Source organism: Salvelinus namaycush, chromosome 6 (genome assembly GCF_016432855.1).
Source record: "Salvelinus namaycush isolate Seneca chromosome 6, SaNama_1.0, whole genome shotgun sequence".
Lineage (NCBI taxonomy): Eukaryota > Metazoa > Chordata > Actinopteri > Salmoniformes > Salmonidae > Salvelinus > Salvelinus namaycush.
The window spans coordinates 7,302,993-7,320,226 of NC_052312.1; the positions used below are offsets into that span (position 1 = coordinate 7,302,993).

General features: G+C 45.5%; 1 protein-coding gene across 6 annotated transcripts in view; it reads left to right on the forward strand.

The window, feature by feature from the left end:
• LOC120049576 (calcium/calmodulin-dependent protein kinase type II delta chain-like) overlaps positions 1 to 17,234 on the forward strand; it is a 107,692-nt gene that overhangs the window by 5,085 nt on the left and 85,373 nt on the right. For all 6 annotated transcript variants that reach the window (XM_038995861.1, XM_038995860.1, XM_038995856.1 and 3 more), the window contains exon 2: positions 948 to 1,042. In XM_038995861.1, the coding sequence (XP_038851789.1) occupies positions 948 to 1,042 (95 nt within the window). The remainder of the gene's footprint in view (positions 1 to 947; positions 1,043 to 17,234) is intronic.

Here is a 17,234-nt window from a genome sequence, read left to right on the forward strand (position 1 = left end):
GTGACAGTTAAGGTGGAGGTGATATGATCCTTGACTAGTCTCTCAAAGCACTTCATGATGACATAAGTGAGTGCTAAGGGGCGATAGTCATTTAGTTCAGTTACCTTTGCCTTCTTGGGTAACGTCACTTTTTGTGAATGTTGAAGAATTTATGTAATGATAAAAAGCACATAAAGGCTTCATAATTCATAAAGGTCATGTTAACTAACTGATATTATCTCCTAGAACAGAAAGTATGAGATCTCCTAAGCCTGTGTTAACCTCTGACTTTATTTTTGGCGTTTATTCCAAAACCCTATTCATTCCCTATTCATTAGGAATGGCTGAACAAACCTGACGTATCTTATTTCCGAGTGTTAGGACTACAAGCTAGCGAGCTCTCTTAAGCGCTATCTTGCCATATATAGCTTGCAGTCCTAAAACCCGGAAATTATATAATTCGCCACTGTTGTTTTACGACTCGACAGATAGCTCAAACCAGTCATGACTATTCAACAAAACAATAAATAATTTACGTTTATTTTCAGCAAATTTATGAGTTACATGATTGTATAACTAGAAAAGGAGTTTTGAAGTTGAGGGTGCAGTATTTATGAAGTTTGGCAATGTGGACAAAAATTAGCATAGTTCAGCTAGCCAGCAAGTTTAGTCAGGGAAAACAAATCTTGGAGAGGATATAGCTGGGTGCACATGAATCCAGAAAATGTATGGTGAAGTCACTTCCGGACACGGTAGATTCCTCCTCACCACTCTATCGAGAAAGGAAAGGGTTTTTGGATGGAACAAAACGTATAACATCTCCTAAGCCTGTGTTTACCAGACCTTATTTTCGGCATTTGTTCAAAAACGAACCATGGCGAAATTAGTGCCGACAAAAAGACGGCATTACTATTGCTCTCTGTGTCAGTTTGATTGTCTACTCATCAACGTCTTTGTGTTCCCTAAAGGGGAGCTTTCTCCATAGTGAAAAGATGTATGAGGATCTCCAGCGGACAGGAGTATGCTGCCAAAATCATCAACACTAAGAAGCTATCCGCTAGGGGTAGGTGCCTTTACCATGTTTTTACCTTGTCTTTGCTGTTTATGTTGAAAACAACTAAATGCCCCAAAAGTCCCTGTCAAAAGTCCCTGTCAAAAGTTTCCAGTGAGAAACAGAAAGGTGATGGTTGTAAGTTTTTACCTGGCGTTTATCTTCGCATTACATGGTAACATGGCAATTACATTAATATGCAGTTCACAGGACGCTGCTGAGGGGAGGACGGCTCATAATAATGTCCGGAACAGAGTGAATGGTATCAAACACATAGAAACCATGGAAACCATGTGTTTGATGTATTTGATACCATTCCGCTCCAGCCATTACCACATGCCCGTCCTCCCCAATTAAGGTGCCACCAACCTCCTGTGATGCAGTTGTAGAGAAGCACCCATTATTATCACACATTTGTCAGTAAATAGCAAATAAAATGACGTTACCCAGAGGAATGCTGTATGTGGTTCTGGTTTGTGTTGCAATGTTGAGCAGTCACATGTCTTAGTCTACCAGTCAATGACAGGGAAAAGTCTCCCCAACATTTCCTTGATTTTTGGACTTCATGCACTTTTTAACCAAGTGACCTGCCGTCCAACTTCCCCCATTTCACTCCTGCTTACTTTTTAGTGGACAATGTACAGTCATAGCTGTGTGAACATGAGTCATTTCAGTAATTGGATGTGGTCAGGCACCTGTTGCGACAGTGGTAACAACGTCTGGGGAAGTCTTGCTCAGGGTTATGTCCAACTGTTTTTACAGTTCCTCTTTCATTTTATATCCTTAGTACCCCTTGTGGCGAGGGATTAAAACACCAAGCAAGGTTATGACTCTCATACTGGTATCAGTTAACCTGCTTTGATTTCTGACATGAGTCACAGTGTAGTCTTCTGTGTCACAACCCCAGTCACTATGGGATAACTGAAGGGATACTGCCAGTAGTAGAAATAGACATGCATTCTTGATGACCTTTGGGTCTATATCTTGGTGCTACTATACAAAGTCTTGCTTTTGTAGAATGGACTGCCTGTCCAGGATGTAGCTTGGGTCTATTTGTTCCCTTATTCTCTCTCGCTCTCTCCTTCTTTCTGAGGCAGCTGTGGGGAGCGGGTTGGGTTGGTGCGTGGGCCGGGGCTCCCGTTGTCTGTATGGCGTTGCTGATTATCCCTCCACAAACCTTAATGGGCTGCTGACAGACACACACACACACACACACACACACACAGACACACAGACAAGTAAGGACTAAGAGACAGGAGGGAGGGATGATTAGGACTAAATGACAGGAGGGAGGGATGATTAGGACTAAATGACAGGAGGGAGGGATGATTAGGACTAAAAGACAGGAGGGATGATTAGGACTAAATGGATGGAAGGAGGGAGGGAGGGAGGGATGATAGGACTAAATGACGGGAGGGAGGGAGGGATGATAGGACTAAATGACGGGAGGGAGGGATGATAGTACTAAATGACGGGAGGGAGGGAGGGATGATAGTACTAAATGACGGGAGGGAGGGAGGGATGATAGTACTAAATGACGGGAGGGAGGGAGGGATGATAGTACTAAATGACAGGAGGGAGGGAGGGATGATTAGGACTAAATGACAGGAGGGAGGGAGGGATGATAGGACTAAATGACGGGAGGGAGGGATGATAGGACTAAATGACGGGAGGGAGGGATGATAGGACTAAATGACGGGAGGGAGGGATGATAGGACTAAATGACGGGAGGGAGGGATGATAGGACTAAATGACGGGAGGGAGGGATGATTAGGACTAAATGACAGGAGGGAGGGAGGGATGATAGGACTAAATGACAGGAGGGAGGGAGGGATGATTAGGACTAAGAGAAGGGAATGTAATTGTATCACAGACAGGAGCTATGTCTAGAACAGAACATGAATAACAGGAGAGAGATTATAGCTGGAGAGAGGAAACAGTACCCTATTCCTTACACAACCCCCTTTATGGTACAGAGAGAAGATTAGATTGCTGAGGTGTTGAATAGAGGGTGGCCCAGAGAGGGTTGAGAAAGTGTATTGGTGTTTTTTTCCCATGATTGATCCCATTCTAGGATTGGCTTGACTGATTGGCTCCACTGAGCCACGCCCGGCCCCTACCCGAGAGAAGATGAAAGAGAGATGGATAATGTGAGGCAAAAAGAGCGGGGAGATGGAGGGAGTGAAATAAATTGGAATGGGAGGAGAGATAGGTGAGGGAAAGTGAGTTGGTGTGCAAGATTTTGTGAGACAGAAATGGAATGAATTGTAGAGATAAAGAGAGTGGGGTGAGATGAGGAGAGATAAAGAGAGTGGGGTGAGATGAGGAGAGATAAAGAGAGTGGGGCGAGATGAGGAGGAGAGATATAAAGAGAGTGGGGCGAGATGAGGAGGAGATATATATATAAATAAAGAGAGTGGGGCGAGATGAGGAGGAGAGATATATATATATATAAAGAGAGTGGGGCGAGATGAGGAGGAGAGATATATAAAGAGAGTGGGGCGAGATGAGGAGGAGAGATATATAAAGAGAGTGGGGCGAGATGAGGAGGAGAGAGATATAAAGAGAGTGGGGCGAGATGAGGAGGAGAGAGATATAAAGAGAGTGGGGCGAGATGAGGAGGAGAGAGATATAAAGAGAGTGGGGCGAGATGAGGAGGAGAGAGATATAAAGAGAGTGGGGCGAGATGAGGAGGAGAGAGATATAAAGAGAGTGGGGCGAGATGAGGAGGAGAGAGATATAAAGAGAGTGGGGCGAGATGAGGAGGAGAGAGATATAAAGAGAGTGGGGCGAGATGAGGAGGAGAGATATATAAAGAGAGTGGGGCGAGATGAGGAGGAGAGATATATAAAGAGAGTGGGGCGAGATGAGGAGGAGAGATATATATATAAAGAGAGTGGGGCGAGATGAGGAGGAGAGATATATAAAGAGAGTGGGGCGAGATGAGGAGGAGAGATATATAAAGAGAGTGGGGCGAGATGAGGAGGAGAGATATAAAGAGAGTGGGGCGAGATGAGGAGGAGAGAGATATAAAGAGAGTGGGGCGAGATGAGGAGGAGAGATAGGAAAGAATAGTGCTAGCAGGGAGATCACATCTCTCCCTTCCTCAGCTGAAGGTGACCTTGGAGGAGGGAAACCCCAGATCTGCTGTCTGTGTGTCAGTCAGATACCAGGGGCAGGACTGGAGGAACATAGTAAGTAGAAAGGGGGATACCTAGTCAGTTGTACAACTGAATGCATTCAACTGAAATGTGTCTTCTGCATTTAACCAACCCCTCAAACTCACCTCATCCACCAGCAATGTGTAGCACCCACAATGCACAGCAAACATTTTTGTGTCTGGACGCACATCATCTATCGAGGTGAGGAGTGATACAGGATTTTCCCAATTAGGAATGAGAGGAATTATTAGGTGGACATGATGGAATGGGGCCAGGTTGGGAATTTTGCCATGACTCCAGGGTGGTATACATCCCAGCTGTGGGATGCAGGGTGATGTACTTCTGCCAACCTGTAGATGGTGGTTTGCCAATTGGGTGATCTTTATCTATACCCCTATATGGTGTTATTAAAGCCTTATCAAAGCACAGAAATGTAGACAGTGGATTGGTTTTTGGTTCACTGCACTGTATTGACTTAGTTAGTTCATGTGTTATCAAATCAGTCTGTCCCTATATTTGTGTGTGTCCCTTTCTCTGTGTCCACCACGAGCAGGGCACTGATCTAATAACAGCCGTCTTACTTTATGTTTGAGGGAATGAGTTACAGTTCGGACATTCAAGGTTACTCCTTGCGCTGGGGATTCCCAAAGTGGGTCGTGTGACTTCTGATAGACGGAGGCTAAATTCAGAGTCTCGTGCGATAGTGAGACTCCTTAGGGAATAGACCCTCCCTGGTAACCCACACTCCTTTTGGCTCGCCGTGTGGAGGTGTGTTGAAGGTGCAGACCTATATCTCCTCACACACTTATGTCAATGCATGGGCTTTAGGAGTGTTTTTGACTTGTTGCACTTCTTCTTGTCTCTCATTTGTTGACTTCCCCCTTCTATAAATTGGTTAGCATTTAGCATGTATAGGTTTTTTTGCCTCTTGCGTTGTGGTTAGATGAGGAAGGATGCGTTTTTGAAGCCAACTCAATGTCATAAAGTGGCTATCATACTAGGCTCTGTCAGGCTCATTGTCTGCTAATGAGATGGGTGTAGACCCACTCAGACATTATGGGTTAATTGGGGGCTCCCAAGGGGCGCAGCGGTCTAAGCCTCTGCATCTGCGCTAGAGGTGTCACTACAGACCCTGGTTCGATTCCAGGTTGTATCACAACTGGCCGTGATTGGGAGTCCCATAGGGCGGCGCAGTGTCGGGTTAAGGACAGACTAAGAACCCCCTCTCCACACACACACACTGCCCACCATAAATAAGTCACCCTGCCCTGTGGCTCATCCTTTGATCCCGGCCTGACCAATATGGCTGACCTTGGTGTCTGGGAATGTTCACACCAGCATGAATACAGATGGCTCAATCACCCCAAAGCTCTGTCTAATATGAGGATCTGGGACACTCACTGTGCTGTAAGGTTCCCCAAGGTGTGAGGGATTTTTTGTCTCTCACTCCGTTCCATGTATACCTCCTGTGAGGTATTTAAGCATGTCTCTTTTTTTCTCCATCTCGCTCGCTCTCTTCTTTCTCTGTCTCCGTTGCTCTTCTCTCCTTTTTCTCTCTTGCACTCCTCGGTCTCTCTTACTCTATGTCGCCGTCTCTCCCTCTCTCTCTTTTCCTCTCTCTCTCTCTGTGTTTCTCTCTCTTTCTCTCACTTTGCTCTCTTCTCACACTCACAGCCGGGGGGTTGAGTCACAAACGGTGTTCGTTTTTATTTATTTTTATCTCCTGTAAATCTGTATTTGTGTGAGAGCAAAGCCCTCAGTCCATTTAACCCTCATATTCCCACTTACGGAATAGTGTGTGTCTAAAGTTCAATGCTTTACATGACAGAGCCAATCAGCACACACTGGGTATTTTACTGAGCTAGAGCATTCCCAGAGCAGTTCTAGAAAATCAGAGGAACGAAAAGATGTAACGATTGGTATGGCGTCAGGAGAACGTGTGTGTGTGTGTGTGTGTGTGTGTGTGTGTGTGTGTGTGTGTGTGTGTGTGTGTGTGTGTGTGTGTGTGTGTGTGTGTGTGTGTGTGTGTGTGTGTGTGTGTGTGTGTGTGTGTGTGTGTGTGTGTGTGTGTGTGTGTGTGTGTGTGTATTGGCATCCACCCCAGGGCCCCCCTCCCGACTGAGCGTTTCACGCCTGCACGGGCAGGCTAAAAATATCTCATTAAACAGCAGAGAAACCGAGGGAGGGAGAGGGGAGGAAGAGCTGGAGCGAGGGAGATGGTGTCTGTCAATGATGAACTATCAGAATGAGCAAAATACTCATAGATCCTTAGCAAAGCTATTTTATATTTGGCTGCACAATGTTCAATGAATGACCAAATCAATCAAATATATTTATTTGTAGCCTGAATTGGGTCGCATCAACGAATCGCTAAATATAGTCCAGGTTCTTGTTAATTTCATTCCATTTCTGCCGAACAGTGACAAGAACAGTTGTGGGGGAGAGGGGGGAAGAGACCAGAACAGCATGAACGATACATGACAACAGGAGGCCACTCTCATCATGCCTTGGCCACATGTGCATCGGAACATGTTATTAGCCGGAGTGTCGAAGGGAAATAGCTTGAACAAACCTAAGGGATCTCTATTGCACTCCACACTGCCCTTTCACATTTGGACAAAACGAACACCTATGTGAGAATGCTATTCATTGACTACAGCTTAGCGTTCAACAGCATAGTGTCCTCAAAGCTCATCACTAAGTTAAGGACCCTGGGACTAAACACCTCCCTCTGCAACTGGATCCTGGACTTCCTGACAGGCCGCCCTCAGGTGGTAAGGGTAGGTAACAACACATCCGCCATGCTGATCCTCAACACGGGGGCCCCTCAGAGGTGTGTGCTCAGTCCCCTACTGTACTCCCTGTTCACTCATGATTGCACGGCCAGGCACAACTCCAACACCATCATTAAGTTTGCTGATAACACAACAGTGGTAGGCCTGATCACCGACAACGATGAGACGGCCTATAGGGAGGAGGTCAGAGACCTGGCTGTGTGGTGCCAGAATAACAACCTCTCCCTCAACGTGATCAAGACTAAGGAGATGATTGTGGAAAAGGAGGACCGAGCACGCCCCCATTCTCATCAACGGGGCTGCAGTGGAGCAGGTTGAGAGCTTCAAGTTCCTTGGTGTCCACATCACCAACAAACTAACATGGTTCAAGCACACCAAGACAATCACGAAGAGGGCACGACAAAACCTATTCCCCCTCAGGAGACTGAAAAGATTTGGCATGGGTCTTCAGATCCTCAAAAGACCGCAAGGTACTACAGAGGGTAGTGCGTATGGACCAGTACATCACCGGGGCCAAGCTTCCTGCCATCCAGGACCTCTATACCAGGCGGTGTCAGAGGAAGGCCCTAAAAATTGTCAAAGACTCCAGCCACCCTCGTCATAGACTGTTCTCTCTGTTACCGCATGGCAAGCGGTACCGGAGAACCAAGTCTAGGTCCAAGAGGCTTCTAAACAGCTTCTACCCCCAAGCCATAAGACTCCTGAACAGCTAATCAAATAGCTACCCAGACTATTTGTGCACCCCCCCCCCCCCCCCCCCCCACGCTGCTACTACTCTGTTATTATCTATGCATAGCCACTTTAACAACCCTATCTGCATGTACATAATTATCTCAATTACCTCGACACCGGTGCCCCCGCACGTTGACACATTGACTCTCCCTGTATATAGCCTTGCAATTGTTATTCACTGCTGCTCTTTAATTATTATTATTATTTTTTTCTTAACTGCATTGTTGGTTAAGGGCTTGTAAATTAAGCATTTCACTGTAAGGTCTACACCTGTTTTATTCGGCGCGTGTGACAAATAACATTTGATTTGAAAATCCCAGAGATGGAATCTGGTGTCACCACTGGGTTGGTGTCTCTAGGAAGGGTTTCAACTGCAGTCTCCTGTGCTTTCAGGAAAGACAATATGCATCTCTCTGTTTGTCATGAAATCCATATGTTTTGTCTTAAATATATAGTTTTTGAAGTGGCAGGTCTTTGATTTACTGTTTCGTCATTTAGATAAAACCATGAAATGCTTTGTTTGTCACCAAGGGGATCGATCACTTGAATCTAAAGAGGGAACAATCATCAATATTAATTATTTACAGTGTCTCTTCTCATTGTGAAGGATAACCGTGATGGATATCTGTGTATTATGCACTACTCAATACACACAAACACACACAAGCGCTTGTTTCCCAGCCCTAAACACATCAGTCTATCAGATATACTCTATCCCATCACCGCTAATACTAAAACACAGAAACTGACTGATCATGTGTCAGAGCAAGCGAGGGAAAACAAAAAACAAATCTGTTCTGCTCTTTTCTCTCCTTTGCCTGTTTCCAAGCTCATTTTCCAGTTGACTGAAACAGCCCTGTTTGCGTCAAATTCTTCTGTGTGTGCTCGGTTTATTTTCAGACCTGACGTGAACTCCCCCAGGAGCGGTAGCTAGCTCTGCCGCCGTACCACTATAGCACAGCCAGGTGTAGCAGCACTCATATAATATACAGAAACAAACTGCTGAAAATCAAAGTTGATTCAGAATTCCTGTTTTGTTCTGTGATTTTTTTTTTTTCCAATTTCAGTTTTTTTTTTTTTTTTTTACCGGAGGTGGTTTGGGAGGAGGGATTTTCAGTTCATGAATGAATACTACAAAATTCAGCTCGTATTGTGTAAGAGGTCTTGATTTGCATTTGTTCAAACACACACCAATACACACACACACACACACACGTTGTGTATCACATTGAACCGAACCCCAGATCCAATCTACGTAAGCAAAGCCTGTCGTCCCTGATGAATCTGTGTCTATTTCAATAAATGGGAGCTTTCCCCGGGGCTTCAGTCTAAATCCTCATTTAGGCAAGTAGGCCAGTAGGCTCAGTGGGGAGTCAGGGGGGACGGGGGCTCCCTTAATTAGAGCCTCTTTGTCTGGGAGAGGGACAGAGGGGCCGCTCCACAGGAGCCCAGAGGTGCTCTCCCACTCTTAATGAACGATGGCACCCTTCACCGGGCCTTCTATGGTTATGTGTCTGTCTTTCTCTCTGAGATCTAACGGAATGGAAACTTTCAAGGAATCATTATTTTTTTCATTACCTTGACCTCTGACCCTTGGTGTCTTTTGCTGTCCTTAGGGCTGCTGGGAGAGAGGTTATATGTAAATGTGTTGAGGTGAGCGCCAGGAACTACCTGTAGAAACGCACAGCAGTAATGAGACTCGTATAGATGGAATATGATATACACTGTGAATATCCCCTCTCGACACCAGTCATCCTCTCAATCGTCATGTCATTCTTCCACAGCGTGCTAGACAGTCTTGCAAGTGTCATGTGCTTTAGTCTAGCTTATGTTTCAAGCCGAGACTGTCCAACACGCTCCCTAATACAAGCAGAACATATCTGTTCTCTTTCACCCCTCCCCCACTTTAGAATACACTACCTTCCTCATCTGAATGAATGTATTCATGGGACTGTTATTCCAGCCGTCTCTGGTGAGGTGGAAGGAGTTCTCCCCAGCAGCACTGGGTTTGTCCCTGACCAGGCCATGCATTTTTATTCCACACAGCCACATACGTGATGTGTCTGTGTGCAGAGGGCACATGGCCAGGCAGTCAGTGACCCCTCCTTGCTGAGCAGGGAATTAGATGGTGTAGTTAAGGACATGTGCAGAGTATAAATTAACATTTTCTAGAGGACATATGTGAACGACCGGCTTGATTTGGTTCTATGTAGCATTGTACATTGGATAAAGTAGAGACTCATAGCTAGAAAATGGTATCATACACTACAGTTGAGGAACAATGGGGAAGTAATTCTGCTTTGAAAGTTGATGAACTTGTAACCTCACTTTTGAGAAAATGGCCCTGGAATGTTTTGGTACACCTTCTGGGGAGCTCTTTGTCTACACCCATTCAGCATTGTTCACAGCCTTTAAAGCTTTATCCCCACCCATCTCTTTAAGGATTCACATGTGAGGCTATGTACTAAACAATCAAAGATGTCAAGACTAAAGGCTGGCTTATACTAAGGGTGTGTTTGTAAATTGAATCTGGAGTGTCAGTGTGCTCTGGGCATTTGTAAACTGAGCGTTGTCAGATTGTCCGTTTGTAAATTCAGAGCATTTTGCTCTCGGAGCATTCAGAGCGCACACTGGACGCTCTGGCCGAGGAGTAGGGTTGATCCGAGCGTTCTGACTTAGCCAGTTAACAGCAGTCAAGCACCCAAGCTAACGTTGGTTAGCTTGCTAGCTACTTTCAGACACAAATGAGAGAACAGCTCACTCTCACCATTTTACTCATCCTAGCAGAGCTGGTTAGGCAGTTTTTGTTATCCAGAGCCTTGGTGACTGCATCCGTGCTGTTGGCAACTTAAATGTTTTATTTTTTTGCCGATGTTTACTGACACTGCCCATATTTTACGGGCGTTGAGCGTTCGTAAATGTGTCAGTTATTTAGTGCTAAAGTTAGACTAGAGTGCTCTGAAATCGGAGTAGATAACCAGAGCGAATTTACCAGCTACGTCTATCGACAGTTGTCGCAGTGACATGATAAACATTCTATTGAAATAGTTACTTTCATAGTGGAGTCTTTTGTAGACTTTTTGTAGACATGTAGCTAGCTAAACAATGAACCATAATCCAAACTCAACGTTACTACCCTGCATGAATCTGCAGGTAGCTAACCAACCAGGTTCAAGATGCTCTTATCCAGAGTGACTAACAGTAGTGAGTGCATACATTTGTCATTGGTACTGGTCCCCTGTGGGAATTGAACCCACAACACTGGTGTTGCAAGTGCCATGCTCTACCAACTGAACCACACGGGATCATGGAGCTGACTTAAGTATAATGACACTTCTTATGCAATACTCAGAGATCCTGCGATCTGTCAAACCACACCAACACTCCTCACTGCATATATGCCTGTGTGTACATAGACCGTGGAGGAGTGATAGGGCACCTGTAGATATGTATAGACCGTGGAGGAGTGATAGGGCACCTGTAGATATGTATAGACCATGGAGGAGTGATAGGGCACCTGTAGATATGTATAGACCGTGGAGGAGTGATAGGGCACCTGTAGATATGTATAGACCATGGAGGAGTGATGGGGCACCTGTAGATATGTATAGACCATGGAGGAGTGATAGGGCACCTGTAGATATGTATAGACCATGGAGGAGTGATAGGGCACCTGTAGATATGTATAGACCATGGAGGAGTGATGGGGCACCTGTAGATATGTATAGACCATGGAGGAGTGATAGGGCACCTGTAGATATGTATAGACCGTGGAGGAGTGATAGGGCACCTGTAGATATGTATAGACCGTGGAGGAGTGATAGGGCACCTGTAGATATGTATAGACCATGGAGGAGTGATAGGGCACCTGTAGATATGTATAGACCATGGAGGAGTGATGGGGCACCTGTAGATATGTATAGACCATGGAGGAGTGATAGGGCACCTGTAGATATGTATAGACCATGGAGGAGTGATGGGGCACCTGTAGATATGTATAGACCATGGAGGAGTGATAGGGCACCTGTAGATATGTATAGACCATGGAGGAGTGATAGGGCACCTGTAGATATGTATAGACCATGGAGGAGTGATAGGGCACCTGTAGATATGTATAGACCATGGAGGAGTGATGGGGCACCTGTAGATATGTATAGACCGTGGAGGAGTGATAAATGGGCACCTGTAGATATGTATAGACCGTGGAGGAGTGATAAATGGGCACCTGTAGATATGTATAGACCATGGAGGAGTGATAGGGCACCTGTAGATATTTATAGACCATGGAGGAGTGATGGGGCACCTGTAGATATGTATAGACCGTGGAGGAGTGATAGGGCACCTGTAGATATGTATAGACCGTGGAGGAGTGATGGGGCACCTGTAGATATGTATAGACCATGGAGGAGTGATAGGGCACCTGTAGATATGTATAGACCATGGAGGAGTGATAGGGCACCTGTAGATATGTATAGACCGTGGAGGAGTGATAGGGCACCTGTAGATATGTATAGACCGTGGAGGAGTGATAGGGCACCTGTAGATATGTATAGACCGTGGAGGAGTGATAGGGCACCTGTAGATATGTATAGACCATGGAGGAGTGATAGGGCACCTGTAGATATGTATAGACCATGGAGGAGTGATAGGGCACCTGTAGATATGTATAGACCATGGAGGAGTGATAGGGCACCTGTAGATATGTATAGACCGTGGAGGAGTGATAGGGCACCTGTAGATATGTATAGACCGTGGAGGAGTGATGGGGCACCTGTAGATATGTATAGACCATGGAGGAGTGATAGGGCACCTGTAGATATGTATAGACCATGGAGGAGTGATAGGGCACCTGTAGATATGTATAGACCATGGAGGAGTGATGGGGCACCTGTAGATATGTATAGACCATGGAGGAGTGATAGGGCACCTGTAGATATGTATAGACCGTGGAGGAGTGATAGGGCACCTGTAGATATGTATAGACCATGGAGGAGTGATAGGGCACCTGTAGATATGTATAGACCGTGGAGGAGTGATAGGGCACCTGTAGATATGTATAGACCATGGAGGAGTGATAGGGCACCTGTAGATATGTATAGACCATGGAGGAGTGATAGGGCACCTGTAGATATGTATAGACCGTGGAGGAGTGATGGGGCACCTGTAGATATGTTTATAGACTGCGGAGGAGCGATGGGGCACCTGTAGATATGTTTATAGACTGCGATGGGGCACCTGTAGATATGTTTATAGACTGCGGAGGAGCGATGGGGCACCTGTAGATATGTTTATAGACTGCGATGGGGCACCTGTAGATATGTGCGTGTTTCCTCACGTGTTGCTTACATAACCTACATCTAATACCATACTGTATATAACTCAAAGCTGTGATTGTCATCACCGCCTCTTATGCTACATTACTGCTCTACATTACCTCCAATAGGATAGCATTTTGTATCTCTCATATGACTTCTGTTCATCAGCCACATTGTCACGCAAGAGCTTTAATGAGCCGAGAATCAGTTCCTCTCATACATACTTCAGGGTCAATGTTCAGGCACCACTCCATCAGTAATGACCCGGATGTGGTAGACCAGCCACCTCATGCTCTCCCTTGCTAATTAACCGTTCACGCTGAGGCTAATTAAGGGTGTTTTTAACGATGCATGATTCACCTCGAGAGTCCACAGACATAATGTAGCTGTAAAAGGTATTCTTCGAGCGACAGAACAGAGAGGAAGCTCCTCTAGTCAGACACCCAGTCAAGATGGAGGGAGAGAGAGCTCCTCTAGTCAATGGAAGACCCATTGCTACTGTATGCGACCCAGCCAATGCAGTGTCAGGGAAATTGAGAGCAGGCTTGATGCTAGTGATGGCTTGTTCTCTCTCTCCATCTTAACTAGGTGTCTGACTAGAGGAGCTCCCTCTCCCCCTCTCCCTCCATCTTGACTGGGTGTCTGACTAGAGGAGCTCTCTCTCCCCCTCTCCCTCCATCTTGACTGGGTGTCTGACTAGAGGAGCTCTCTCTCCCGCCATCTTGACACGGTGTCTGACTAGAGGAGCTCTCTCTCCCTCCACCTTGACTGGGTGTCTGACTAGAGGAGCTCTCTCTCCCTCCATCTTGACTAGGTGTGAGACTAGAGGAGCTCTCTCTCCCCCTCTCCCTCCATCTTGACTGGGTGTCTGACTAGAGGAGCTCTCTCTCCCCCTCTCCCTCCATCTTGACTAGGTGTGAGACTAGAGGAGCTCTCTCCCGCCATCTTGACACGGTGTCTGACTAGAGGAGCTCCCTTTCTCCCCCTCTCCCTCCACCTTGACTGGGTGTCTGACTAGAGGAGCTCTCTCTCCCTCCATCTTGACTAGGTGTGAGACTAGAGGAGTAAAGTACCGTCATTCTGTCAACAAACCGAGATGAGACGTTTGTTAGGATCTGTGTAGTAGCAGGTTATTCTCACGCTGTTCCCTGTGAGGTCAAGCCACCCAGTCGATTGTGTTAGGGCAAGCAAACGCACACGCCCAAACACAGGGGCTCCCGAGTGGCGCAGCGGTCTAAGGCACTGCATCTCAGTGCAAGAGGCGTCACTATAGTACCTGGTTCTAATCCAGGCTGTATCACATCTGGCTGTGATTGGGAGTCCCATAGGGCGGCGCACAATTGGCCCAGCGTCGTCCGGGCTTGGCCGTAGTAAGCCGTCATTGTAAATAAGAATTTGTTCTTAACTGACTTGCCTAGTTAAATAAATAATGTCAACCCTCTGGTATTTTTTTTTTAAATCTTGCCGTAGTGTAAATCTCCTCACTTGTACTGTTGGACCACTGTCCTCATCACATTCCTGCTCCATGAGTAAGGACCGCCAATCATTATAGGCTCTCCACCAGGTACTCTCTGGTGGCTACGGTTAGCCACCTGTGGTTACCTTAGCAGTGGTTAAGGCTATCTGCTGTTGCCGTGAGCAACTGCTCCACCAACCTTGACCACTTCCCAATGCTGTTCAAAGCCTAATCTAAGGCTGCGTTTACACAGGCAGCCCAATTCTGACCACTAATTGGTCTTTTGACCGATCAGATCCTTTGCCCATAATTGGGCAGAAGATCAGAGTTGGGCTGCCTGTGTAAACGCAGCCTAAGTAATATGCTGTATCCAGACAGTAATTCAGACATTCTCAGATTGATATATTTAGAAATGGTGTAAACACACACCACAGCTGGAATGCATGCTCTCTTGGGAATTTTAGACGAAATGTCCTGCCAAGTTCAGTCCGAAAGCTGTTGAGGTCAGCGTTGCTTACAATGTCCGCATCGGCCCTCTAGTGACGAATTCTGGGTTCTGACTCCTAAACTTGAAATAGGGTTAATTATCAGGTATCCTATTGAAATATTGAGTCCCTTATTTTAGAGGGTCTACACCAGAAGTTAATGGTTATCTGTAGGAGGAAGGTATATGGTGGAGGAAATTATGCTTGGAATGTACTGAGTGTAGGGAAAACGATCACATGTGACAGGCATTGATAAGGGGAGAGTCATGGATTAGTGATGAAGGGGGTGGAGGTCAGGTCACGTCACGTTAAGTGAGAAGGAACAGTTTATTGCCCGTATTGTCTCGTTTCCTGCCTAGCAATAAAGATACAATGTTTAGCGAGAAGGAGGAGACTACACCCAAAGTGGGGTACACATACCACCACTATTGTAAACATGTTTTTATCGGTTCAGCTGTTAGATCCTTTGGGAAGAATAAACTTGGTTTAAGCTTTCATTGTGTCCGAGTTCTTACTCTGATAATTAGAACCTAGAGTCTCGCCTGGATGTTGAGCGTTGAGAAATGGACCTATGATATATTTGATAACGATAAACACATGGAAGCCAAACAGGCAGGTTGTATATCACTTAAAAACCACACTCATTAAATGTAAATGCAGTTTATCTGGATGCTAAAAACGGTCTCCTCCCTCATTTAGTTGCTGGCTCTCTGTTAGGGAACTTTCCCTTTTTTTTTTTCTTCTTTTTTTTTCCCCTGATCTAATTAAAGTGTGATGACTGGGGGAGATCTCAAGGAACAGATGGCTGCTATCCTTTTGAGGGCAGTGCTATGTTCGCTTTAGCCCCACCGTCGCCCATTTCCTGAGAATGAGGGTTCTATCCTGTATGCAAATTCTCTGTGTGGTCAGAGATGAGCCTGTATGCTAGCTACGAGTATGGATTTTAAGTGTGGTGGCAACAATTTAGCAAAATGAATATAGGGAAATACTGGTACCATATGACTCACTGTTGTTTTGGACTTTTCAGATTATGGAGGAAAAGTTTCTCATTAGACTTTAGTTTGGAAATTATGCAGATCACATTCATAAGCAATTTGAGATAATTGAGGTTGTGTTGCACACTGCTGTTGAGATGAACCACCTCCGGTTAAAGGTGACTCAGTTCTACGACGTCAATGGGGGGGAGAGAGAGAGAGAGTGTGTGTGTGTACACACACACGTTAATGCACTGCCTATTGGGATTCATATCACTTTTGATTAGCTTGTCCTGGCATGTCCTATATGCAAATGTGCCTATGTAGGTGACACACTCAGTCAAATGAAAGGGAAACAATTTGAATTTTGAAACTCGTTCACAACGACAAGTTGAGACTAATCAAAGGATATAGTGTGCATATGATCCCTGCGTGAAGGTCTCTCTCACATTGTCCTAATGATAACAATATCCCATTACAATCCCAGACGTGTGTGTGTTCCTCTACCCCTAGCCAACATCGCTTTGTGGCTCTGCTCTAGCAATGAGTCACCCACTTCTTCTACAGACGTATAGCAGACTGAGACGTATTTCCTTCTACTGTATTTTCTTATCACCGTGTGTGTTTGGGGTTTGTTTCCGGGGCCAGACGTTCCAATCTAGACGCTCATTATTAGGAATCTAGTTATCTCTTCGAGGAAGCAAAATATGATTTAGTAAGTTCAGTGTGTCTGAAGAGTCTTATTAAATAAGTTTGTGGGTAATATAGGGATGGGCATTTTCCCTTTGACTGTTGGACTACTTACATGACTTTTTTTCAGAGGACTCCAATGGGAAAAATGTTACATTTTAGAATAAGGGCCACACTGGATTTTTTTTTTACACATTTATCTAATACTGAACAAAACTATTAAGACAACATGAAACAATTTCAATGATTTTACTGAGTTAGTTCATATAAGGAAGTCAGTCAATTAAATTCGAGGCCCTAATCTATGGATTTCACATGACTGTGCAGGGGCGCAGCCATAGGTGGGCCTGGGAGGGCATAGGCCAACCCACTTGGGAGCCAGACCCACCCACTGGGTAGCCAGGCCCAGCCAATCAGAATAAGTTTTTCCCCACAAGTGCTTTATTACAGACAGAAATTGTTTTCCGTTTCATCAGCTGTCCGGGTGGCTGGTCTCCGAGGTCAAACCTACATGTATTGCTGTTTCATAGAAGAGGTGATTTATTTTTGTTGGTATAATCACAATTAATTCTATTCTCAGCATCATTGTCAGAGCG